Source organism: Oryx dammah, unplaced genomic scaffold, assembly GCF_014754425.2.
Source record: "Oryx dammah isolate SB20612 unplaced genomic scaffold, SCBI_Odam_1.1 HiC_scaffold_12, whole genome shotgun sequence".
NCBI classification, from domain to species: Eukaryota; Metazoa; Chordata; class Mammalia; order Artiodactyla; family Bovidae; genus Oryx; species Oryx dammah.
In genome coordinates this window covers 51,958,986-51,986,180 of record NW_024070196.1, presented here as the reverse complement: position 1 = coordinate 51,986,180, position 27,195 = coordinate 51,958,986, and the positions used below count along the sequence as shown (strand labels likewise).

The 27,195-nt window shown below is 52.0% G+C and overlaps 1 protein-coding gene and 1 non-coding gene across 3 annotated transcripts in view; one reads left to right on the top strand and one right to left on the bottom strand.

Moving 5' to 3' along the window:
• Positions 1–6,776: 6,776 nt before the first annotated feature.
• Positions 6,777–27,195, bottom strand: part of ABCB9 (ATP binding cassette subfamily B member 9) — a 29,458-nt gene continuing 9,039 nt past the window's right edge. For both annotated transcript variants that reach the window (XM_040250655.1, XM_040250656.1), the window contains exons 3-12: positions 23,614–23,728; positions 22,903–23,033; positions 21,803–22,008; positions 18,923–19,120; positions 17,494–17,622; positions 15,223–15,411; positions 14,560–14,733; positions 11,865–12,024; positions 10,197–10,333; positions 6,777–8,019 (exon numbers count right to left, since the gene is read on the bottom strand). In XM_040250655.1, the coding sequence (XP_040106589.1) occupies positions 7,759–8,019; positions 10,197–10,333; positions 11,865–12,024; positions 14,560–14,733; positions 15,223–15,411; positions 17,494–17,622; positions 18,923–19,120; positions 21,803–22,008; positions 22,903–23,033; positions 23,614–23,728 (1,700 nt within the window). In that variant the 3' untranslated portion in view covers positions 6,777–7,758. The remainder of the gene's footprint in view (positions 8,020–10,196; positions 10,334–11,864; positions 12,025–14,559; positions 14,734–15,222; positions 15,412–17,493; positions 17,623–18,922; positions 19,121–21,802; positions 22,009–22,902; positions 23,034–23,613; positions 23,729–27,195) is intronic.
• Positions 26,041–26,113, top strand: TRNAG-UCC. Its single transcript has one exon. It is a non-coding gene; the product is annotated as a tRNA-Gly (tRNA).

Here is a 27,195-nt window from a genome sequence, read left to right as displayed (position 1 = left end):
CATGGTGTAAAGTTTTGAGCTCAATATGGGACCTCACCCTAATAGCTTGTATAGGCCCACAATCGGCACAACTGTACCAGGGCAGCCCTGATGAAGAGGAGATGATTTCCAAGCCAACGAACTATGGATGTTTTCCTGAGGTAAGGGAGGTTTCAGCTGGACAGCGGGGGAAAACAGACTTGGGAGTTTGAGGGGAAGGTGGGGTCAGAGCCCTGGCACACCCACCGTGCTAGGGAGTGGAGTGACCATCATTCCAGTGCCCACTTGGGCATGCTCAGCCTCAAAGAGCCCACCATGAGCAACATCTCAAGGTCTTGGGTTTCTGTCCTTGGAGCTGTCGGCTCTGACCGTGACCCTAAATCAGATCAACGGCCTCTTCCCAACACACATGCTTTGGGTCAGAGTCTGCAGAGACCAGCTGTTTGGAAGAACCCATCTGCTGCACTCAGCTCCGCTTCAGGGACCAGGGTGGAGGAAGGAGGGGGCAGCGACTGGGGAGTGGGGTGCCCTGTAGCAGACAGCTCTGATGGTGAGAAATGTCCAGGGTGATGATCTGGGATGGGGAGCAGAGTGCTGCTTATAAAATTCTCTGCACTTTAAAAATATTAACAACAATAACAACAAAGTGCCCCCTTCACCCAACGCCAAAGATTCAGTTGTAGAGAGAGGCTTTCCCAGACCCCTGCCTCTAGCGAGGACAGCCACCTAGGACTAGGTACATAATATGCGGGGCCCAGAGAAAAGTGAAAATGCAGGTTCCTTGTTCAGAACTGAAGAATTTCAAGGAAAGTTCCAGGTGGTCCAGTGATTAAGACTCCATGCTCCCAATGCAGGGAGCCCAGGTTCGATCCCTGGTCAGGGAACTAGATCCCACATGCTGCAATGAAGACTGAAGATCCTTCATGTTGCAACCAAGGCCTAGCACAGCCAATTTAAAAAATATATGTATTAAAAAAGAGGAGGAATTGCAAGATGGTGGCCACAGAGCTTTAAATCAAACGTGGGGCTCTTCTGAGCACAGAGGCCCAGGGTGACTATCTGGGCTTCATGACACCCCTTACCCCCCACCACCCACCCCTTGAAGCTAGGGCTACCTCTGCCCTCTCACCGGCCCCAGATCCTCACACCAGGATTAGGCCTGCTCTGGGTCTCCACAGCCCCCCAGCTCGTCTCCATTGTCTCCTTCTTGCTTGTATCTTTGCCTGTCTCCCTTCCAGATGGCGCTTTTCCTGAAGGTCCAAGTGCCATGCTTTCCCCTGACTGCCTAGTGTAGTGCCCGGAGCAGAGGAAGGCAGCTGTATTCGCTCAGTGAATGGTAATACAGAAAAAGTCAGCTTCCAAAACCATGGCTGTCTACCTTCTGCCCACTGCTGCTGCTGCTGCTAAGTCACTTCAGTTGTGTCCGACTCTGTGCGACCCCATAGACGGCAGCCCACCAGGCTCCCCTGTCCCTGGGATTTTCCAGGCAAGAACTAGGATGGCTATAATTTAAAATAAATAAATAGGAGGACCTCACTGGTGGCCCAGTGGTTTAGACTTCATTTAAACCACCATTTAAACAACCAGGGAAAGGGGCGCAGGTTCAGTCCTTGGTCGGGGAGTTAAGCTCCTACATGCCTTGTGGCCAAAAAACTAAAAGGTAAAACAGAAGCAGTATTATAACAAATTCAATAAAGAATCAAAAACGTTTTTAAATAAAACCAAAAAATAACAGAAAATAAGTGTTGGTGAGGATGTGGCGAAATTGGACCCTCATATGTTGCCGGTGGGAATGTAAAATGGTGTAGCCACTGTGCAAGATGGCATGGTGATTTCTCAGAGTGTTAAATACAGAGTGATCATACGAGCCAGCATTTCTACTCCTAAGCATAAACCTCAGAGAATCAAAAACACGGCCACACAAAAATGTGAATGTTCATGGCAGTGCTGTCCACAGCCAAAATCTGAAAATGACCCAAGTGTTCATCAGTGGATGGATGGACAAACAGAATAAACAGAATGGGTCCCATCCATACAATGGAATATTATTCAGCCATAAAAAGGAATGAAGCACTGATACAGGCATAGATAGACATAGACATGGTTGAACCGTGAAAACACGATGCAGAGAGAGAGAAGTCAGGCAGAAAAGGCGACAGTGTCTACAATTCCATGTATATGACGTGTCCAGAACAGGCAAATTTACAGAGACAGAAAGCAGCCTAGTGGTTGCCAGGGTCTGAGGGAGGTGGGGGAATGGAGGGTGACAGTCAATGGGGACCAGGTTTTTTTGGGGGGAAGGGTGATAAAAATGTCCTGGAAAGAGATAATGGTAACGGTTGCACCACACTGTCAATGTACTAAATGTCATTAGCAGTAAATGTTATGCATATTTTATCTTAATAGAAACAATTTTTAAAAACCTATCTTTGAAGTGAATTGAATTTTAGAACAGAAAAAGGACACAGTGGGAAAACTGGGGAAATCCAAAAAAAGCTTGGCATTTCACTGCCAGTGCTGTGCCTGTGTAGGCTTCTTAGTCGTGACAAATGTGTCCCAGTCATGTGAGATGCTAACATAAGGCAAAGCTGGGTGAGGGTATGGATACAGCAACGCCTTCTACCATCACTGCAACTTTTCTGCAAACCTAAAATGATTCCAAAATGAATCATTTATTCTCGAAAATCATATGTAACTTCCAGAAAGGGGCCTGCTTGGTCTCCAGAAGGTTCTTTTGTCTGCCTAGGGCCCACGCTGGGGTTCAGATTTGCAATTTAGGGAGCTGGAGCTGACTTCATCCTGAGAGAGGGAGAAGAATCTGGAATTCCCAGGCTGGGAGAGAAGGATGAGGTAAAGAGAGGGGGATGGGGAAGGAGGGAAGGAGGAGTCTGTGCAGGAATGGAGTTGGGCTGGGGAGATCCCCCATGGAAGTGTCTTGCTGGGGAAACTCCAAGAACGTTGGAGAACAGGAATGTCCAGCACAGAGGCTGCTAATGGATAGCCCACAGTCCAAAGACTAGGGAGGTGTTATATTTACCCTTGGTTTTGTAAATGTAATTGAGCCAATCTATAAAAAGCAGTCAATCTCACATGACAATTGGAAATTTCCAACTTCTCTGGAAACATCTGAAAATCTGCTAATTCGAGGCCACCTTTCTCTATGTCCCCAGATCTGGAGCTGAGTCCCAGCCATCCCCTTTATTTTTAAATTTATTTATTTATTTGTGGCTGCATCAGGTCTTAATTTTGGCATGTAGGGTCTTTAGTTGTGGTGAATAGGCTGCTCCCTAGTCATGGAACACGGGCTTAGTTGCCCCAACACATGTCAGATCTTAGTTCCCTGACCAGGGACCAAACCCACATCCCCTGAATCAGGAGGCAGATTCTTAACCACTGGACCACCAGGGAAGTCCCCTGGCCATGCTCTTTAAAGGCGTGTGAGTTCTCCCGTCTGCCATGATTCCTACCACCCCCTATTGTCACCAATTATGGCAAGAATAATAAAGAATCTGCCTGCCAATGCAGGAGATGTGGGTTTGATCCTTGGTTGGGAAGATCCCCTGGAGGAGGAAATGACAACCCGCTCCAGTATTCTTACCCGGGAAATCTCATGGACAGAGGAGCCTGGAGAGCTACAGTCCATGGGGTCGCAAAGAGTCGAACACACTTAGCAACTAAACAGCAACAACTGACACTGAGCTTCAGTTACCACTTATCTTCAAGCTTGCACCATATTTTACAGACTAATTGAACAGATTTTCTCTGTACTATGTCAAAAGTGGAAAAGCAAAAGAGAAATCAAGACATTGTCTGATTTTTATTTTATCCAGCTGGCTTCACTCACCTATGATACCTACCTGGCTCCTGGAGAGACTCAGGTTTAAGAATTCAAGTCTCATGTTTGATGAGCAGCTTTCCCTTGCAGGTCAACCTACCTGCCCCAATCCACACCCTTAAGTCTTCATACTCACAGGTGTTGTGTGGTTGGAATCAAACATACACATTCTTCCTGGGTGTGAATCCTGGTTCTACTCTTTACTAGCTGGGTGGTCTTGGGCAGGTCGCTTAACCTCTCTGGGCCTCAGTTTCCCCATCTGTAAAGCAGAGATGACACTGTACCTACCTTTCAGAGGTTTTATGAGAATTAAGTGATGCAGCTCATATAAACCACACACGCCTGTGCCTGGAACAGAACAAAAGAGGCAGAGATTTCAGGGGGTGACAAGTGCTGTGATGATAACAGATCAGGGTGACCGGGGGGAACCCCACACTCAGTACCTGCTGAGGAGGAGGGGACAGATGAGCTGAGAGGGAAATGAGAAAGAATCATCTGGGAATCCAGGGAGAGGAACAGTGTGTCAGGAAGAAGGAACAGGCAGTGTAAAGGCTCAGAGGCAAGAATGAGCTTGACTGGCTCAAGGAGAAGAAGGGCTATGTGGCTGGAGAGGAGCTACTGAAAGGCAGGCAGAGGCCACAGGGAGGTGTTTGGACCCGATGCACTGAGACACCCTGGAGGGTTCTCAGCACTCAGAGGCCAGGACCTGATTGACAGGAGGGACACATGGCCTGCCAGCAGCAGGCTGGTCCAGCCTGAGGCCTCTGCTTCTGGTCCCATGATCCCTGTCACAACCAGCCTGACTCAAGCATGGCTGCCGTTGCCCTCTGAGCATTGCAACCCCCCACCCCCAAACCAAACAGGAATCCTTGAGGTGGCCTTGGGCCAGGGCAGGGGCCCCCAGGACGGTGCAGAGTAGGGGATGCAGAAACCACGTGAAAGAAGGCTGCAAGGTGTACGCTACTCAGTCGTGTCCAACTCTTTGCGACTCCATGGGCTGTAGCCCGCCAGGCTCCTCTGTCCATGGGATTCTCCAGGCAAGAACACTGGAGTGGGTTGCCATACCCTCCTCCAGGGGGTCTTCCCAACCCAGGGATCAAACCCCAGGCTCCTGGGGCTCCTGCACTGCAGGTGGATTCTTTACTGCTGAGCCACTGGGAAAGCCCAAGGGTTGCAAGGTTCCCCCTAAAGAGATCCATCTCAAATCCCTGGAACCCGTGAGAGTGACCTTACTTGGAAAAAGGGTCTTTGCAGACCTGGTTCAGAATCTCAAGGTGAGATGATTCTGGATAATTCACGTGGGCACAAAATCCAATGTCAAATGTCCTTACAGGAGAAAGGCAGAGGGAGATTTGAGACACGGGGAAGAAGGCCGGGTGATGATGGAGGCAGAGACTGGAGGGAGGCAGCCGCAAGCCAGGAACCCCTGGAGCCACCAGAAGCAGGAAGGACCCTCCCCTAGAGCTTTTGGAAGGAGCTCAGCCCTGTCAGACTTCTGGCCTCCAGGTCTGGGAAAGATATGGTTCTTTTGCTTTAAGGCACTTGGTTTGTGGTCATTGGTTACAGAAGCCACAGGAAACCAGCACACCCTCCTCCAAGGACCCCCACCTTCCCAGGCAAGAGGTTCAATTTCTCCCCCATTACAGGTGAGAACACTGAGGCCCAGAGAGGGGAAGACAAATGGGGAAGCTCCTTACAGTTGTCTCAACCTTCCTCTTACCTGAATTGAGCTCACCTATGTGATGGGGGAGACTCATGGGCTACCGTCTATGGGGTCGCAGAGAGTCGGACATGACTGAAGCGACTTAGCAGCAGCAGCAGTGTATCTTATTGTTGAGCAAACTCCGGGAGATAGTGAAGGACAGAGAAGCCTGGCGTGCTGCAGTCCTTGGGGTCGCAGCGTCAGACACGACTGAGCAACTGAACAACAACATGTACCTTGTTGGGTTTTCACAGCGTTTTAAAATTTGTCTTTATTTTTATCATGGAATGGTAAACACGGCAAAAAGAGTCCAGATAACACAATGCCCTGAAACTTTTTCATTCCCTGATCTTGGCGGGGGTTAGTTTCGGGGTCTTGGCTGTGTGGTGTAGGGTAAATCAATTAACCTCTTTGAGCTTCAGATTCCTCAACTTTAACATGCGGAGAGAATTGGTTGTTGTGAGGATTAAATGAGATCAGATGCTAAGCACCTGGTATCTCTCCAGTTCCACCTGAAACCCCAGCCTGGGCCTGAGCAGGTTCTTGCTGGGGCACCCGGTTCTCAGGTTCATGATGGCTTCTTCAGGGAGGGAGCCAGAGGGTCCTGGATAAATAAGATGCTCAAGGCAGGTCCAAGCCCCTGAGGGCAAGCAGGGGACTGAGCTGGCTATGGTCTGGGCCTCAGGCCTCGATTTATTTGGCAGGAAAATGGATACACGGCAGACATGGAGCTGGTGTATGCAGTGTGACTTCACTGGTTGTTAAAAATATTCAAATATTTCCATACCTGTTGGTAAAAGCCACTGCCCCAGCCCCTCTCCCGGGACCCCAGACTTCCGCACAATTCAGCAAGTAAGAACTACCACCAGGAGGTCTTCCTGTGTCCAGTCCTAAGCCTCCCTTCTGATTGAACTGTACTGCTGGGTAACATGTCTTGGTGCCACGGACTGGTGAACATAGGGTGCTCTGTCCCTGATGGAAAAAAACAGGTGGCATTTGCTGGGTCTCGGCTTTCCCGGGAGGCACAAAGGACCCCGGGGGTTTAGTGGAGACCGATCTGTTATCCTGCACAAGCCTCATGGAGACGGATGGATGTGTCTGCTCTGGGGGTCCTGGGGATGTGAAGGGCACCCGGACACTGGATTGGGGGAGGCCCTAGACTATCCAGAGTCTCCCCACAATTACACCAGGCAGTGCCTGATAGAGAAACCTAACCAGGCGATGAGGCAGATGGCCCAGGAAGAGGTCAGAGGTCAGGGGTCAGAGGTAGTATACTTTATTGACCGGGTTCTCCCAACATCTCGCAAACCCCCTACAAAGCCAGGCCTGGGCTTTGCCAGCGTCCCGTGCACCGGACTTCCAGACGTCCAGAGAGCCTCAGAATGGCAGAGTGGCGGGGCAGATGTGGAGAGGGGGCTGCCAGCCAGGGGAGAGGGTGCGAGGAGGGGCAAGCCACGGGGAGGGGCTCAAGCTGGGTGCTGGGCCAGGGACCCCCTGAGGCTCCGCCAGGCCTGGCCAGCCCCTCACTCCCCTAGTTAAGGTTCGTAGTGGTTCACAGTGAGACTGGCTTAGATTTGGGGGGTGATGGGCAGGCAGGCGCCTTCCACTCCCCGCCCACTGTTGGCCTGACTCACGAAGCTGAAAAGAGGGCAAGACGGGAAGTCCCCCCTACCCCGTCATGTTCCCACCACCACAGGGACTTGGAAGCCCCTTCTCTCCAGGGGCAAACAGCAGAGGCCCAGTTCTCCCTGACATACCCCCAGGCTCTTAGGGAGAAGGGTTATTCACTCCTAGTTTAGAAGTTTCCAGAACATCTCAGGGACCTTGCCCATCATTACTCCCAATTAGAAAAATGTTTTTGAAATCTAGGAGTTGATGGGGGCCATCAAACCAAGCAGTAAAAAAACCTGGTTAAGGTCTTGGTTTAAAAAGGTAGTTCTACCTTTGCCTAGAAGCTTCAGGAGACCAGCCCGAGAGACCAGTGGCGTCTCTGTGCCCAGACTGGCGGGGGTGGCTCATGGCGGCAGGGGGCCGGTGGTGGCCTGGGGAACAGGGCAGGGACCCGGGGAAGAGACGCAGGAAGCAGTGGCTTGTGGGGAGGGGCAGGTGGCCCTCCCCCTCCAGTGCCATGGGCTTGGGCTCAGCGGGCAGTGAGGGCGGCCAGGATGGGGGGCCCCCGTGGGCACCTCTGCCGGGCTGGCTTTGGGGCCTCTGCCCCACTGGGAGAGGCAGGGCCCTGCGGTCAGGCCTTGTGACTGCCGTTGCCCGGCGGCTCCCTGTGGCCGGCTGTGAAGTCCGCGGCGGGCTCAAGCCCCAGCATCTGCCGCTGCACCAGCCTGGCATAGAGGCCGCCCTGGGCCAGCAGCTGCTGGTGTGTGCCCTGCTGCACCACGCGGCCCTTGTCGAGCACCACGATGAGGTGCGCCCGCTCCACCGTGCTCAGCCGGTGCGCGATGATGAGCACCGTGTGTTTCTGCAGGTTGCCGTGGATGGCCTGCTGGATCTGCGGACACAGGAGGGCACCGGCTCACACGGGCACTGCTGCCGCCCACCACCCCGCCCAGTCCTGGCTCAGATCCCAGGTCCACCACATCCCACGGACACTAAGCCTCTCTGGGGCCTCTTCGCCTGTAAAGCAAGGGCTTGCCCAGGACCTACTTCCTGAGTTTTTGTCCTTGGGGGACAGAGCTCAGAGCCTGACATGGGGCAGCACTTGGTGAATGATGGAAGGGCTCCCGACATGGTCTTCCCCTAACCTTGGCCTCGGTTAACGGTCTCACCGTCAGCCTCAGAGCTCATGCCAACAAAACCAGCATCACCTGCTTCCTCATCCTTCCTTTACCCTGCAAACCTGACTCATCAGCAAATCCTGTAGCCCCATCTCCCCAGGGAGATGCATCTTTCCACCTTTGCCACCGTTCCTTTTCGCTTGGATCCCGGCAACTTTCCTGACGCGCTCCCCACATGGATTTAATACTTTTAATCAGTTCTTGTTGAACTCACCCTCCAAGAGCTTCTTGTCCTATTTAGGATAAAACCCAAACTCCTGGGGGGAATTTTTGGGCTGGGAAACTCTTCTGCATAACATGACATCCTGTGTTTGTTAACACCCATAGAATTCGCAACACAAAGGGACCCCAGACGTGAATGGTGACCTTCAGTTAATGCACTAATACCAGTTTTCAATGGGAACTAACATACTGCTAATGTAAAATGTTAATAACAGGTGACATTGTTTGGGGGGAGGGGTACATATGGGAACTCTGTACTTTCTGCTCAATTTTCCTTAAACGTAAACCTACTCTAAAAACACACACACACACCAAACCCCTTTCCAGGGCCTGAACAGCTGGAGTACCCACAATGACTCTCTCCCGACCTCACCATGCTTGACCCCCACGCTGACTTTGGGTGGTCGGCTGTGGACCTGCTCCGAGCCTTTGCCCTCACTGCCCCTCTCCCCAGGACGCTCTCACCCAGATCCCCCTGACTGGCTCCTTTCCCTTCTGGTCTCAGCTCAATAGCTCTTTGATGATCCTGGTTCTGCAAGTGAATTCTGGGCAGGTAGGTGTGACCCCATCTGAACCCTGCACTAAGGCAGCCACATTCCAGCGGGGCTCCTGCAGGGGCAAAGCCTTGTCCCTGGGATGACCCCAGCCCCTAAATGCCGCCAGGAGAGCTGAGCGTCCTAACCAACACACGCTGGGCGGTGGGCTGCTGAGCTCCCTTTCTTCGAGCACTTACCAAAAGGGGCTTAGAGTTGTCACATCTTCCTCTGTCCCCTGGAGATACATATGCAAATCTCCTAAAGCTCAGGAATGTCTCTCTGACATTCCTTTGAAATGTAGTCATCGGAAGGATAGGGCCCCATCTCCCAGACTCGGTGGGGGACAGGAATCCTAATTTGAGTGGCTGCCAACTGTCTGCCAGCTCCCAGCCCTTCGTGAGTCTCCCCTGACCCCTGCTCCTACCCCTTCCCTGCATCCTCAATCTCCCTTTGAAATGGCTGCCCCATCACCATCATCACCCCTGCACAAATCTTAGACAGACCTCAACTCTTTTCCCTGCTTTATTAGCTACTGGATAAAATTTGTTTTCCCAGCTTTAACTAAAGGCCGGTTATGTTTCTCAACCTCTCCATCACAGGACTGTTTCATTTTCTACATAGCACAGGCCCCAGGGCAAACTCGCCCTTGTCTCCTTGTTATCTGTCTCTCGCCCTGGACTGGAAACACCTTGGGGGCAGGGGCCAGTGTGACCCTGGCACCCAGAACAGCGCCTGGTGCCCAGGAGGTGGGCATTAGATACCGTGTGATAAATGAATGGACCCATGGTGAGAGAGGGGTAGCTAAGTCTTATACATTGTGGGCCCCTCTTTATCAATGACATGAGAGTTGGAGTAAGAGAGACACTCAGGTTATGAGCTCCAGGGCGGAGCTCCTAATCCAGGGCCCACATCTCCTGACTCGAACCTCGGGTGGATTTGGTTTCAACACCATAGCCCTGAGGCTGGGCTGAGTGACCATGCCATGGGTTGCCTCCGTCCCCGCTCTCTGCCCTCAGCTCCGGAACACCCTAATCCAGGAAGCTGGCCTGGGAGAGTCCCTACAGCCACCCTGAGCCCTTCCCAGCACCTGTCCGCTGCTCTGCCCCAGCATCAGCCGCCACCCCGCAACTCACCAGATACTCGCTCTCCGCATCCAGGGCGCTGGTGGCTTCGTCCAGGATAAGAACGAGGGGGTTCCGCACCAGAGCCCGGGCCATGGCCACCCGCTGCTTCTGGCCCCCGGAAAGCTGGGCACCCTTCTCCCCTGTCTCTGCGGGGCGGAGGCACAGGGGCAAGTGAGTGGGGGGGGAGGCGGGGTGGCCCTTGGGAAGGGACGGGCAGTCCCCTGCCTCTGCTTTCTCTTCTGCCAAGGGAGCTCTGCTCCCCGGGAAAGGTGGGGCTGAGAGGGCCACCGGCTGGAAACCTCATGGAACAATGCTCCTTCTTCCTGTTCATGAGGGGCAAGCAAATTATGACTGTGTGCGGGTGGTACCAAGATCCCAACTTTTACGTATTAATCTGACAAAACTCCAAACGTTTGAGAACATACTGTGCTGGGGTGGCTGAGGGGGCACCCCCAGTCTTCCTGGGGTACAGCTGCTGAGATCCCTGTGCTGCGGTGCACACTCCTCTGTGTGTCGGGTTGTGCTGTGTGAGTGCACAGACCACAATTACAGACACACAACCCCTGGACCAGCAAACCTTGGGAATATTTCCTGCTCATTTACTTGCTCGCGCACTGTGACTCACAGCACTGTTAACTGAAAACGACAAAACCCCCAAACCAAAAACACAATACAAATTGTCTATCAACAGGAAACTGAGGAAATCAGTTATTTTTGAGGAAAGTATTATAAAGCCACACAATAGAATACTGTGCAGTAGCTTAAAAAAAAAGTAGCTTTCTAGGTATCAATATGGAAAAAAAGTATCACTTTAAAAAAAACAGGTGCAGAAAAAAGGTGCTTTTTTTTTTCTGTAGACGGTGAGAGTTACTAAAAACACATACTCATATTTGCATAAAGAAACTCCAAAATGACATGTAAGAAATTAATGAAAGAAGCTTTGGTGGGGGCTGGAGGGAACTGGTAGTGAAGACTGGGATGAAATGAAACTTTTCACTGGATGTAGTTAGGTCTAATTTTTTAGTTTTGAACTGTGTGAATAGCCCTGCTGCAAGAGTTAAAAATTTAAAATACGTTAAATCAAATCTATAAGTTAATATATGGTTCAACTCATTAAATTACTTATTCACATAAAGTAACTATAAATAATACATATAACATTTTAAAACAATTATGTTTCAGAACTAAACTGAGGTGATGGTTTTAAAGCACTGTGAATGTACTAAGTGCCACTGAAGTGTTCACTTTATTTATTTTTGGCTGTACCATGGGGCATGTGGGATCTTAGTTCCCTGACCAGGGATCAAACCCATGCCCCCGGCAGTGGAAGCACAGAATCTGAACCACTGGACCACTAGGGAAGTCCCTGAATTGTCCACTTTAAAATAATTAAGTTTAGGGACTTCCCCAGTGGTCCAGTGGTTAAGAATCCACCTTGCAATGCAGGGGGTAACTAAGCCTGAGAGCCACAACAAAAGCTCCCAAGTATTGCAACCAAGATTCAATGCAGCCAAATAAATAAACAGATAAATATTTAAAAACAGTTAAGTTTATGTTATGTGGATTTCCCCTGAAATAATAAAGAGTAGCTGGCAGAGGGCAACGCATAACTCAAAGGGTTGAATCCCTGAGGATGGACCTCTGGGCACAGTGGAGGTGATGCTCTGGGCCCTGTACCTGTATTGTAGCCATCCTGGAGCTCCATGATGAAGCCGTGGGCATTGGCTTTCTGGGCAGCCTCCACCACTGTCTCGAAGGGCACAGTGGGCAGGCCGTAGGAGATGTTGTCTGTGATGGAGCGGGCAAACAGCACTGGCTCCTGGCTCACCAGGGAGATCTGTGGAGGAGTAATGAGGGGGCATGGGAGACCGGGAACACATCAGTCCAGCTGTCACCAGGAACCTCACCAGCCCTGGGCCTGGCTGATGCCTGGGGCCTCAAGTCTGAAATCTGATCAGGACCCACGACTAGCTGCTGCATTCAGCGGCCTCTCTTCTTTCCAAAGAGTGGAGTCCACTTTCTGCACAAGCCTTCAGCCTCCCTGACCAACACACTGGGGGCCCCGCTAAGCTTGCTGCTCTGGGCTCAGCCAAGTTCCCTGACCTCTGAGACAGAGCTCATTGGCTGCCTCTGACCTGGAAGAAAAGAGAGTGAGAGAGTATGGAGTGTGCCTCTGTGAGTCTGTCCATGGCAAGAAGCGAGAGGCCAGAGCAGGCAGAGGCCACAGGGACCTCCCGGTTGGTGCCCCCTCCCTTTTAGAGACCAACAGAAAGGAACTATTGTCTCAGGGTCCCAGCTTTAGGAATTTGTATGTAGTTGGAGGATGTCACTACAATACTGTAAATAGCAAAAAAGAAAAAAAATCTAATTGTCCATAAATTGAGGATTGATTAAATATTACAATGCATCTATAAAATCAAGCTGCTATATATATATATAACGATTCTATTTTTGTTTAAAAAAAATGTATGTGCCTTTATATATTGTTGTTGCTGCTGTTTACTTGCTAAGCCATGTTCAACTCTTTGTGACCCCATGGACTGTAGCCTACCAGGCTCCTTTGTCTATGGGATTTCCCAGGTAAGAATAGTGGAGTGGATTGCCATTTCCTTCTCCTGGGGATCTTCCCGATCCAGGGATTGAATCCGTGTCTCCTGCGTCTCCTATATTACAGGCAGATTCTTTTCCGCTGAGCTACCAGGGAAGACTTTACATGCAGATATGTTTATATAAAGATGGGAAACACGTTGGAAAGGAAAGGATGTTGACTAAACTGATAATGCTGGATCATGCCAGCATTATCAAAAGGTGGGATTCAAAAGGTGAGGTGGAGGGGATTCTCACGTGTTTGTTATAAAATTCTCTGAATATATGAGAATATAGTTAGATGGTTGCGTTCTACGGCTTTGGGTTTATGAAAATTAAAAATTTAAACAGAGGATATTCACAAAAGAGGAAATCCAAAAGTCCAGGAAACGTATGAAAAAGGACTTAAAATCTTTAGTCACCAGGAAAATGCAAAAGACCTCAATGAACTCACCAACTGGTTATAGATACAGGACTGATACTAGCTATCTGAGATTAAGTATCTGAGCATGTCAACTATTGCAAAGCCTGAACAGCTCTGTCCAGGAGCCACTTCCAGAACTCTGGTGGGCAGCAGCCAGTGGTGGCATACCTGAGACCACTTCTCCACCATCTACCACTGGTTATATACACATGAGTGGGAAGAGGTCACAATCTGCGGCCTCCACCAGCATCTATAACTAGCTGGAAGTTCTGGAGTCTCTGTGCCAACCCAGGCTCTCGCGTTAATGTCTTAATGTCTGTTGATGATGTAAATGGCGTCTGCTTGGTAGTTGGTGTTTCCCGTATAGTGCACAACCAAACAACCGTCCAGGGTGTCCTTGCTCTTATACCAGCTCCGGATCAGATGTTGAGTGTACCTGTCTGAGAAGACTACCAAAAACTGTAAGGTCATGAATAGCCTCCTTTAAGTACTGGAGATAATTTAAATGTGGAAAACCTGAACTCTCTTTCACTGCTGGTGGGACTGTAAAGTTAAAAAAAGAAAAAAGTAAACCACCTTAATGGCAGGAATTACTAGAGCTGCTGATACACATCCACTCTGGGAGAACCTACCCACAGGTGCATACCAGGACACACAAGACAAGTATCAGTGTTGTCCGTATCAATATTGTTGCTAATAGTAAAAAAACAGGAAGCACCCCCAACTATCCATCAAGAAACAGATCGTGTAAATGGACTGTGACATATTTATACCGTGGATTATCTCCCAGCAATGAGAATAAAGGAACTACAAACACAGCCTCAACCTGGGAGGAAACAAGAGGCAAAGAATACATGTTATGACTCCAGTCAGGTGAAGTTCAAAACTAGCAAAACACAGCTGCACCGTCTGGGGAGGCACACAGCCATGCGAGGAACAAAAGAACAGCAAGAAAGCAATGATTATGAAAGGTGGGTGAGACGGTGCTTCTTGGGAGGCAAAGAAGGGGTACATGGAGTGGAGTGGCGGATGGGGGGCACTTCTGGAGTGCTGGAATGTTCTGTTTCTTGAACTGGGTGGTATTACGTTGGTGGTAATCCTTTTTTTTGTTAATATATACTTTATTTGGTTGCATTGGGTCTTAGTTACAGCATGTGGGATCTAGTTTCCTGACCAGGGATCAAACCTGGACCCCCTGCATTGGGAGCACAGAGTCTTAGCCACTGGCCCACCCGGGAAATCCCGGTGATAATCCTTTGAACTGTGTGTGTATCCTGAGCCCTCTTTCCTGCATCTGTTAGTGCTCGCAGGAGGTCAAACAGGGAAAGGGCGGAGGAGGGCAGCAAAGGCCCGTGCGCCTACCACTCGGTGTAAGTACTTGTGGTCATAGGCGCCGATGGGCTTCCCGTCCAGCAGCACTTGGCCCCCCTCCAGGGGGTAGAAGTTCTCCAGGATGTTGACGCAGGAGCTCTTTCCGCTGCCCGATGGCCCCACGAGCGCAGTCACCTTTCCTGGGGACAGGCTGAAGGAGACGTTCTGCAAGGAACACACAGACACAAGGCAGGGCCACTGGCTCACTCAGAGGCTCTGGTCTCAGAGGCCCCGGGCACCCTTCCCAGCCTGCCCCACTGCCACTGCCCCCAGAAGGCTCTCCTTTCTAGGCCTTGACAGCACTTTTATACTCGTCTCCTTTGCCTGGAATGTTCTCTCTGCAGAGAGCCATTGGCTGGCTCCTGCTCCTTGTTTAGGTCCCAGATCAAAAGTCACCTCCCCTGAGAAGCCCTCTTGGACTATCACCATCTCTGCAGACTACTCCGATTTATTGCCTTCCTAGCATTTCTCTTGGAATCCTTTTAATGCTCTGCCTTCCCCAACAAGAGCCCAACTCCAGGAGTGGAGGGACTCTGCTCTTCGTATTTTTGGCTGCACTGCCATGGCCTGCCCTGTAGGAGGTGCGAGAAAGATAGGAGGAGGGAAGGGATGATTGGGGGTGGTGGTGGGGGGTGTTCTCGGCCCCTCTCTTACCTGCAAGACTTGGGTGTGGGGCCGAGTGCGGTAGGTGAAGGTCACGTTCTCAAAGTCCACCCGGCCCTCCAGGTGGTCAGGGGCCAAGCTCCCATCATGCACCATGGTCGGCTGCCGGTCAATGAACTCGAACACCTTCTCGGCGGCCCCTACTCCTTGCATCAGGCCGCTGTAGACGGAGCCCACGGACTGTGGGGGGAGGAGAAACATGTTCCTGATCCATTGACACCCCAATCCTAGGTTCCCTCTCCACGGTGCCAGAGGGATGAAGGGAGTGCAGAGAGAGCAAGAACACAGCAGCGGGTCTGACGGGGTGGGGGACGGTCATAGGAGGCTGTCAGAGCCCCACTGGCTGGTACAGCAGACCAGGACGAGGATGTAAAAAATTAAGACAGTGATAAAAAATACTGATGCTTTATGTGTTACAGCTAAACCTCACCACTGTCCAGCAGGGTAGGCATTATCACCCCCTAGAAGAAGAAATGAAATTGCAGAGAAGCCAGAATGTAGCAGAACAGGAACTGGACCTTCCCTTTTCAGCTGCCACAGAATTTTTAAATTTCGAGGATAAAAACGGCCCTAAATTTATACTATACATTTCCTTGGGTAAAAATATACACAGGTATAAATGTGAATAATGACTCATTTTACTGAGTGCATATATGTCTTATGAGGTAGCTGCTATCATTAGCTCCTCTGTGATGATAAGGAAACTGAGGCACAGAGTGCTCAAGTAACTTCCCCCAGGCCACACAGATGGAGAAGCGGCAGAACCAGGATTCGAACCCCGGCATCTGGCTCCCAAGTTCAGGCCCTTGTGATCTGTGACTGAGGGTCCTAGTTGATGAAACGGGGTTAATATTAGTGCCTGTATCATGATTCTGTGAAGACAGTACTCAGCACATAGGAAGCTGTCAATATACCACAGCTGTTAACATCCACATATAATTACTCATATTAAGACACAAGTGCTGTGTAGACACTGTCCTCTATCCCTCATCCCAGAGGTGGTCCTGGTTATCAGGGTACTGTGTCTTTCAAGTCCTTTCTCTGTGCTTTTACAAACACATGCAAGTACATAATTAAATAATTTTGAGACGAAAGAAAACCATGAGATCAGCCCATCCCTATGACTCAGAGATTAGCTTTTGCACTAATTCTGTGTCTTGGGGTTCTCTGCACCAGTGCACACAGCTCTACCTCGCTCCTGTGGCTGCTGCCTAGTTTTCGTAGCACAGACGGACTGTTTCTGGCATACGGATATACCGTATTGCCCAATCACTGGTTGACAAGCATTTAACTTTTCACTGTTATAAACTATGCCACACTGGACATCCTGGGACACATGTCTTTGCCCACTGCTGTGGATGTTTCTGAAGCATGGCTTCCTTGACGCTGATTCAGATGACACTGCGAGTCTGACTGGAGCTAAGGCAAAGTACCATCTGCGGAAGACACTAACCTGCCCCTGACCCCCACATCTTTATCACTGCAGGACACACAGGCTCTACCTTAGTGCTGGAGGGCTTTGTCGGGGTGTGGGGTCAGACTAGAGAACTAACACCCTTACTCTATGCATCCTCTGGAAGTGACTGATGGTAGTTTAGGCACAAGCTCCCCAGCTCCCTCATCTCAGGACCTGCTGGTGGGAGAAGCCAAATTAAGAGTTAATCTACAAGGACTTCCCTGCTGCTCCAGTGGCTAAGGCTCAAAGTGGGGGGCCCGGGTTCGATCCCTGGTCCAGGAATTAGATCCTGCATGCCGCAACTAAGACCAGACACAGCCAAATAAATTTTAAAATAAAATTGAAATACTGTATGTGTATATATATATATACATGTATATACATATATAAAAGACATAATCCATTTAAAAAACAAACCCACTCTTCTTTTTCCATAGAGCTGCTCTTTAAAGTGGGTTAAAATAAAGTCAGACCATCTGGCTTGGAAGTGGGAACCCCTACAAACATGGGGGGCAGGTCACTGAACCACTTTGAGCCTCAGCTTCTTTTTCTGGGAAATGGGGACCCGGGGAGCACTGGGCCTCACACAGGTGCTCAGGGGCATCTTCTGAAATAATCTCTGTTGCTGCCACTCTGCTCTGCAAAGTTGCTGTCACAGGTTAGTGTTAGTCTCCTTGTTGGCATTATCATGTCCTTTAGAAAGAAATGCCACCTCCTGTGGACCCTGGAGAACCCCATTCAGATCCCTCCCCCTTACCTCTCCCTCCTCCCCAGGACCGCCCCCACTTCCCCAGCCAGCCCCTCACCTCCATACAATCTCCCAGGACAAACTCATAGATGATGAAGGAGATGAGGTTGCCACTGGTCATCTGCCCCGAGATGACGAGGTGGCCCCCGTAGTAGAGGATGCTGACCTGGACCACAAGCAGTGTGAGCTGCAAGGCAGACGGAGAGCGGAGTCTGACTCTCGGGGGCCCTTGACTTAGATCCACAACCCCACTCCCTCTGTCTCCCCGCCCCACAGGCTGCAGGGAAGGTGAGAGCAGCTGTGGACTCTGCACCCACAGTCACAAACTGCAACTCCAGCCAGCGGCAGGGACGGCCTCCCACGAGCTGGTGCCTCTCTGTCACTCACACCCTCCCCACCCCTGCCAGGGAGTTTTTCCCTGCAAAGGCCCCCTGCTGGAACAGGCCATGAGCCTGGTCGGGAACAAGGCTTTCTTTGTCAGGCCCTGGCATACATACACACACACACACACACACACACACACACACACACAGTTCCCAAGTGCCTCAGCGAGGCCAAACTAGAGCTATTCGTCTTCTCCTTATTGGGAAGAGCATGGTTCAGAGAGGCCAAGTCCTCTGGCTAAGGTCACACAGCAAGCCAGGCCAAGCAGATGAGGTCAGTATTACCAGAAAGGAGGGGCTGTGTCTGGGTGTGCTTGCCTCCCGCCCCCTCTGGTGCCTGGGGAGTGTCTGCGAGAGGAGTGGAACCTGCATACCCATGACACAACCCACTCGGGGTCCCTATCTGCCCCTCCTCATTCCAAGCCAGCGATGCTGGGTCGGAACTAGACCCACAGCTGGACCACAGTGCCTTGGCACAAGCAGCAAGAGGTGCCCTTGCTGGTGGGCAGACTGCCAGGAGACTTGGCTGGCTGGATTTCAGGCCTTTCTCCCCTCTGGCTGGGCACTTTTGAGGAGGGGTTACCCTGGGTCGGGGGAGGTCCTAGAAGGTCCTTATCCCCTGCTCGTCTGTAGATCACCGGCTCCTTCCTAAATCCCAAACCCTCCTCATGCCTACCCCAGCTCTTCCCCGACAGCCCACCCTCAGGCATGGCCAGCACACAGTGACAGGCTCCACGTGCTTCTCCAGGAGGGGCTGGAATGCATCCCCAGGGAGTGAGCCGGACGCTCTAGGACCTGCCGGGAATCTGCCCAGGTCACACCCCCAGGTGGCCTCGGGGTGACTCCTCATTTTGGCAGGTGTCTCCCCAACAGGGAAAAGAAAGTTCCTGCCTGGCCACCCCACACCCAGGTGAGAGGTAAGAAGGAGTGTCCTGGGGGGACATTCACAGGAATCTATGTTTCTTTCCAGAAAGATCCTCTGAGGACAAGCAGAAAGTCAGGACAAAGTCAAGTGTCACACCAGCATGCAGGGACCTGCGCTAATATACTGACTAAGGGGTCCTCCATCTTTGTGTCAGACCTGCCCGGGCTGGGGGCACGTACCCCGCTGCCCCAGACGTAGTACATGTAGGCCGCGGCTTCCTTCCTGTTCAGCTTGTACACCTGCTGCAGCTTCCGCGAGTACACCTCCGCCTCCTCCTCCTCGTTGGCAAAGCTCCGCACTGTCTTCATGGCGCTGATGGTCTCCTCGGCTGTGCTGCTGGCTCTGGCCAGAGCACTCTGGACCTCTTTGGAGAGCCTCTATGGGTGGGAATGGGGACAAAGAGGAGGAGACCTCAAAACAGATAGGCTCACCCTCTGCCCGAGCCCAGGTCTCTCCGGGGCTTTCTGTCTTTAGTTGGTGTCAGATCTATGCAGGGAGTTCCAGGGACAAGGGGATGAGACCTAGCTCCCCTTCCTCCCCCATCTCCTCCTAGCGTGATTTGCTGAGCTCAGACAACAGACTCCAGCTGGGATTTGGGGGTGAGCTCCTGAGGCTCTATCTCCTGAGGGATGGGCCACTGATCGTGAAGTTACCTCTAGTATTCAGAGAAAGTTATGCATGACCATGCATACCTTCTCAGAAAACAAGTCTCGATACCTGATCCTGAGCTGGCATAAGAGCAGGGATGCTCTGGATGGTTGTTCAGGTTGTATACTGCACAAGAAACACTACCTATTAAGGCGGCACCATTTACATCCAGCAACATACTGTGAGAGACTGAAATGTAGCACAGAGATTCTAGAACTCTTAGCTGAGTTCTAGATGGTGGTGGAGGCCACGGGCTGTGAAATCTGCCCACATCGTGTGCTTATAACAGGGGATGGATGGCTGAGAAGTGGTTTCAAGAACATGACCATCGGACTGCTGCCCACAGCGTTCCAGCAGCAGTCCCTGGGCCTCGCTATGCAGGCTTTGCGACAGTTACCACACTCAGAACTTCATACCAGCCAGGAAGGTGGCCCAGGAGGCTCCTACATTGGCATGTCTCATGACCTGCGAGTCACGCCCAGGCCATCAGGAGCACGCAGTGTACTCAGGCTCAGGCACCCTGGGAGGAGCCACACTGCCTTGAGTCATGTCTGGCTGCGGATGATGTGTGTGGCTTGTGGTGATGACTCAATGATGGTACCCTATACATGGGGTACAGGTACGAGACCTAAATAGGGCTTGCTTGAGGCCGCACCCCTGATCCTGAAGGTGGAGCCTGAGGTGTGCACAGAGGCAGGGCTGATGTGATGCGGGGCGCTCCAGGGCTTCCTGGCCCCTCCCGGGGCTGGCAGGAAGGCAGGAAGGGTGGGGTGGCAGGGAAACTGCTCGGACTCTAACTCATATATTTACTTTCTCTCCTCAGGTACGAAAACAGCAAGGCCAGTGATCCAGACCTGCGGGGGAGAGGGCCCTCCTGGGTGATTGGGCTCTGCAGGAGGGTGACACCGTGGGCTGTGGGGAATGGATTCATTTAGGTGCCGGCCTCAGGTCATGGGCACTAAGGGTCCTGAACAAGTGGGGACTTCAGGGTCCAAGTGCTCTGCTCAGGAGCGCCCCTGTCCCCCTCAGGCCTGGATCACTGGGGAAGGGGCTGCCTGTACCTGCCTGCACCCACCCTGGGGCCCTGAGAGCTCAGAGGCACCCACTACTGTGGGAACCAGGAGGAAGGTGAGGCAGGGGCCTCACTTACAGGCTGACTCTTCTGACAGCAGCGCTGGGGGCAGCCGGAGGGGACTACTGCTAGCCCATCATTGCGTCTTGGGTGAGGGCCTTGATCATGGGGGCCTGGGCGCCTCCACCCCCCGCCCCAACCTTGAACATACACTCTATAGAAAGAGAGCAAACTTTGCACTCAGAGTGAAACCCAAACTTCCCACAAAGGCATATACCATCTAATCCCCCATCACCTCCCGACTCTCTCCTCACTTCTGGTTCCGGCCTCACCAGCCTTCCTGAGGCTCCTCAAACAGGCCAGTCACGGTCCCACCTCAGGGCCTTTGCACTGGCTGTGCCCTCTGCTTGGAACGAGCTTCCCCAGTATGTCCACCTCTTTACTCAAAGGCCACCTTCTCAGAAAGACCAATTTAAAATTGCAGCCTGGGACTTCCCTGGTGGTCCAGTGCCTAAGGATCCACTTGCCCATGCAGGGGACACAGGTTCCATCCGTTGTCCAGGAAGATCTCACATGGCTTGCAGCAGCTAAGCCTGTGTACCACAATCACTGAGCCTGCACCCCAGAGCCCGCGCTCTGCAACAAGAGCAGCCACCGCAATGAGAAGCCCGTACACCACAACTAGAAAGTAGCCCCTGCTCACCACAGTGAGAGAAAGCCCAAGCGCAGCAATGAAGGTGCAGCGCAGCCAAAAACAAAACAAATAAAAAGTTTAAAAAAGGATAGCAAAAGAAAGACACTTAACTTTAAAAATAAAATAAAACTGCAACCAACCCCAATGCTCTCTATTATGTTCTCTATTTCTTTTCATTTATCTCCTTATCTCCTCCAACTGTTAATGTTTTATATCTCTAGTTGTTAAGTCGTGTCTGACTCTTGTGACCCCATGGACTGCCAGCGGGCAGCCTGGCAGGCTCCTCTGTCCATGGGGTTCTCCAGGCAAGAATACTGGAGTGGGTTGCCATTTCCTTCTCCAGGGGATCTTCCCAACCCAGGAATCAAACCCGGGTCTCCTGCATTGCAGGTAGATTCTTTACCAACTGAGCTATGACTGTATTATATATTTCCATCATTATCATTGTTGCTATTTATTGGCTGGCTCTATTAGAATATAGGCTCCATGGGGACAGGGGTCCTGTCTGATTATTGAATGAGTGAACGCAAACTCAGTTTTAAGACAAGTCCCTCACTAGCCCCCAGTGGCCCTCTGAGCCCATCCTAAGGGGTCATTTGAGAGCTGCTGGTGGGGAGGCCCCAGTGGGGATCAGGCAGGGCCTACCTTGTAGTACTTGCCATAGATGTCGGACACCATCACGATGATGGGGAAGCCCATGAAGGTGACCAGGGAGAGCTGCCACGAGAGGCTGAGCATGAAGACCACCACACCTGTGACCTTAACCGTATTCCGCAGGAAGATGTTGATGTTCTGGGAGACCAGGTCGCTGACCATGGTGGTGTCCGAGGTGAGGCGGGAGATGAGGTCCCCTGGAACACAGGCCTCTCAGCTCCCTCTGCAGTAACAGGGCTGCTGAGAGTGGGGGCAAGGGACCCTTGGGGAGCTTGGACCTTCCCTGTCTTCTGGGCTGGGCTGCAGGGGGACAGGGTGAGCCGATGGCCCTGGGGGCTGTTCTGAGTCCAGCCCTTGTCACCAGCATCTGATTTCAACTTCACATCTCCCGGAGCACAGAGGAGGCAGCTGAGGCTCAGAGAGGGGAAGTCTTGCTCAGCGCCGCACAGCATGGCCGTGACTGAGCCAGAGCTGAACCAGTGGCCCCTCCCTGTCACTGGCAGAGGGGCCACTCCCCTCTTCAGCCTCATGGTAATAACCATCTGAGCTGTGGAAGACAGAGGACCAGAACGCCCCTTACTGATGGCTGGATACTGGGCTAAGACCTTGACAACATTCCCGTGGGGCAGCTCCTATTATTGTCCCATCTTACGGAGGAGAAAACAGAGGCTCAGGGAGGTGAACTCAGGGATAGGGCCTGCACCCAGGCTGGGCTGCCTCAGAGACTGGATCTCGGCCTCCTTGTTCTGTCCTGTCCCCCTGCCCTGCTCACCCCCACAGGCCGGGGGAGTCCTGGCCCATGTGCTTCCCACAAGCCAGTGGGAGGTGAGGCCTTGGTTGCTTCAGGGACAGGGTGGCCTGGCCAAGGTCCTAGAGTGGCCACAGCTCACAGCAAAACCTCAGACCAGCTTCCCAGGGCTCAGGGGGGCTGGAGGCCCACGCCAGCCACCAGGGGGATCCCCACCCTGCATCGGATGGCAGGGAAAGCCAGCATGACTGAGAGCACTGATTCACCCATTTAAATCAAAGCAGGGCAGGCCCACCTGGCCGGGCCCAGCCCCAGGTCACCCAAGGCCCCCGGGAAAACCAACCTGTGCGATTCTCGTCAAAGAAGCTTGTCTCCTGAGACACCAGCGAGCGGAAGAGACAGTTACGGAGACGAATGTTCAGTCTGGCAAATATGAGGGTAAAAATGCCGCCCCGAATACCTGCGGCAAATGAGCTAATTGCAGATAAGAGATGTTATGTATAGCACGACGTCCTTCCGGCAACTGACCCCTGCCCCTCACTGCTCCCTCTCCACTGCTGGCAGGCCAGGGCCTTCGCAGGGGCGAGGGACCCCAACCTTGAGCCCATTCTCTGGGGCTGGCACTACCAGGGGGTCACCCTGTTCCCAACAGGAGCCCCCAAGGTGAGGGCATGGGGGGATTTTTACTGTGGGCGAGAAGCCCAGCTCCACCCATCAGGCCTCTCGCCTTTCCAGAATAGCACAGACAAAGCTGGCCCTTGTCCCCTGCCTGGAAAACAGCTGGGGATGGGGTGGTGCTGAAAGGGGAACCCCGCGGACTGAAGTCATTTTTAGGGACAAGAGGGGTGTGGCTCTAGGGTGGGGCTCAACCAAATAGTCAGAACTAAGCCAGTGGCTGGGTTGCTGGTTCCCATGGGGACCAGCTGAGGGACAGGCCTTAGCCTCCCATCCCAAGGGGCATTTCTTGGGCCTCCATGGCCCCCTTTCCTCTCAGGAGCTACCATCCCGTTCGCAACTGCAGGCCTGGTGGGTGGGGGCAGGAAGGGGTCACTACCTGCCGATGGCTAGCACACACATGATGACGACGGCTGCGCTGAACTGCTCCATGCTTTTCTGGATGACGATGCCGTCGATGGCCCGGCCAGTGTAGTAGGGAAGGAAGGTCTCTCCTGCCGGAGACAGGGCGGGCTCGTGGGGGCGTCTGCAGCCAGGAGGGGGCTCTGGAAGCCCCCAGACTACCCTCACTGCTTACCTCACTCGTGGAGTTTTTCTCTCTCTGCAAACTCCTGCTTAGTAGCCAGGCAGGGGCGGGGGCGGGGGCCCTCTTTTCAGAGACCAGGAACATACAAAATGTGAGTTATTCAGTCTGTACTGACTGGATCCTGTTATCATGAATAATGGCTCCCAGACATGGAGAACACAGACCCACAGGGCTCCTGGGTGATAGTCATCCCCTCTGCACGAGGACTCAGAAGGTGACCCTGTTATCACCCATTTTACAGATGAAGAAAGTGGAGCCGAAAAGATGAGCTGAGGCTCACCCAGTCACACCACCAATTGACAGCTGACAGCCACCAAAGTTCACTGCTTTCTTCTCTCTGCCAGAAGGTTCAGAGTCCAAATTCTAGAAGCTCAGAAGATGTCGATGTTCTGCTTCTGAGCAATGCTAGAACTGCTACGCCACCCCTCTTGGTCGGGCACTTTACAGCTTGCCAGATAATTTCTTACCCATGTATCTTCACATCGATCCTGGGTGTGGCAGGGGGAAAGGGGCATCCGGCAGAGATGTCATCCCCATTTCACTGACATGGAATGGGAGACTCAGAGAGGCTGAGTAACTTGCTTGACATCACACAGCAATTAAGAGGATGGCAGGACTCAAACCCAAACTAGCTTCCAGTCTGGGACTCATTCCTTGTGCCTTCCCTCCCAATAACCTGGAATGAATGGCCCACTTTCATGGAAATGATGGACACGAAACGGGAGGTGGTCAGACCAGACTGTGTCCAGTTTTCACTGCAGCTTTCAGCAGCCACAGCCTGGGTCAGCAGGAGGCATAGAGGAGGCGCGCAATAAAAGTCAGTCAATGCACCCTGTGCAGGTCGGGGAGGGGGTCCCTCCCCAGTCAGCGCTGCAGAACTGGCTCAGCCAAGACAGAGGCCTTCCGTGGGGTTCTGGCGCCCTCTGCTGGTCTTGGCGCAGGAACCACAGCGTGGCTACAAAGCTGGCCTCTATCTCCCCTGCCCTTGGCCAGATGGGGTCTCCAGCCAGAAGTTCTGCCTCAGCTGAATCTCTGCCTCAGTTTACCCACGGGGAAGTAAAGGGCCTGAGGAGCTCCAGCAGAATTTTCGGTCCAACAAGCACCAGTGATGATATTAACCGCCACAGACGTTCATGGAGCCCTTGCTGGGTGGGGGCGCTGAACTAATAAGCAGGTAGGCAAACTCTTTTGTTGAATCTGCCCAAGAACCAGGTGAAACTCTCCGGTCTGCCAGCAAATCTTGCAGCTCTACTCTTAAAATATTTCCAGAATTTTCTGCCTCTCCTTCTGCTGTCCCACCTGGCTTTGTCAAAGTCCTTTGGATGGTCTCAATTAAGTCTTGGTTCTCCTTGCTGCCACCTTTGTCCCCATCAACCTGGTTTCCACTCCCAGCAGACAGTAGGAGCCTGTGAAACCCAAGTCAGATCGTCTGATCCTGGATCAAAGTCCTCACAGTGCCTGACACCCCCTGCACGACTGGCCCTGGTACTGAGCTACTAACTTCTACTCTCCCTCTACTCTCTCTACTTTTCCTTTAATAATCAGGCAGCTTTCTGCCTCAGGACCTTTGCACAGGCTGTTCCCTCTGCCTGGACCACTGTTACCCCAGATAGCGGCTCCTTCACCTCTTTCAAGTCTCAAATGCTTCCCAATAATCCTATAAGTGTAGTATTATCATTCTTCCCATTTTACTGATGCAGAAACTGGGGCTCAGAAAGGTTAAGTCATTTGCCCAAGGTTATTGTAGTTAGGTTGCCATGAAATCCGTATTAAAGAATCTCAATGGGAGACACTCAACACTAAAATTAATCCTTTTTTTTTTCCACAACGGGTAGTTTTCCTTTTAGATTATAAGGTTTCAGAAAAATCTGGGCCCTACTGGATGCTTACTGATTGAAAAATAATTGTTAATCACATGTGTGTACATGTGTGCTCGGTCTCTCAGTTGTGTCCGACTCTTGGTAACCCCACAGACTGTAACCTGCCAGGCTCTTCTGTCCATGGAATTCTCCAAGAATACTGGAGTGGGTTGCCATTCCCTTCTCCCGGGGATCCTCTCGACTCAGGAACCGAACTCACATCTCCTGCATTGGCAGGCAGATTCTTTACCACTGCACCACCTGGGAAGACCAATAACCATAGTATTTAACTTTTGTGAAGTACCTAGTTTTGCCAGGCACTGTGCTTCACTCCAGTTAATTTTCACAATAACCTGGGACTTCCCTGGTGGTCCAGTGGTTAGGACTCTGCACTTCCACTGCAGGGGATACAAGTTCAATCCCTGGTCAGGGAACTAAGATGCCCTGCGGCGCAGCCAAAAAAAAAAAAAAATTCACAAAACCCTGACAAAGCCCTCATTGCAGGATGAGACACTGAAGTTCGGCCACAGTAAGTAAACTCGACTAAAACTATCTGAGACTTCCCTGGTGGCCCAGTGGTTACAAACCTACACTTCCGATGCAGGGGTGCAGCTTTGGTCCCTGGTCGGGGAACTAAGATCCCAGATGCTGCGTGGTGTGGCCAAAAAAATAAAAAAATGAGTGAAGTTGGGGGCCTGATCTCAAGTTGAAGCCCTTGACCTCAACATAACCCTATAGGCTGGCACAATCTGCTCGGCGGTATTTTAGGACATCTGTATCCCTGAGCGCGCAACAGCTGACGACAGCGCCCTGGCAGGCGGGGGAAACAAGGCCGTGCGGGAGACAACTGCCAGCACGGGCAGGATGGCCATTCACTCATTCATCTACTCAGCGAGTCTGATTCTGTGCCAGGTATTGGGGGCCCTGAAGGAGTCAGACCTGCCCTCTGACCCCAAGGGGCTCCAGGCCTGCTAGGGGAGGCAGCAGAGTAGACACAAGATACTCCTGTCACCAAAGCTGTAGCTAAGGACCAGGGTCAACAGAATCCCAGTAGGCTGCTCACGAGCAGACTGCTGACCTCGTAGCACGAGGCAGAGAAGCAGGCTGGTTGAATGACAAGGGGTCATCTCAGTACTCACGGCCACTAAAACTTACTGGGAGCTTTCTGTGTGCCAGGAGTTGTCCGAGGCAGCCTACTTGTATGAGCTCACTGAACCTCACAACTGCTGAGATGCCCATTTTACAGACAAGAAGACGTGCCTAAAATCACACAGTGGTCAAGGGGCTGGGACTGAGAGGACAGAGGGTAGATGGTACATGGAAAGGGGCTCAAGGGCTCGCCAGTTCTCTCTAAGATCACTGTGCCTCTGTGGCTGCTCCCAGACTCTGTCCCTCTGTGAGTTAAATATGTAACAACTCACAGGAGTGAACATTCCTGTACTTACCGGAGGTAACAAGCTCTGTACCTCTCCTTCTCCTTTCAGTCCTTTTCGTTTGTTTGTTTGCCTGTGCCTCG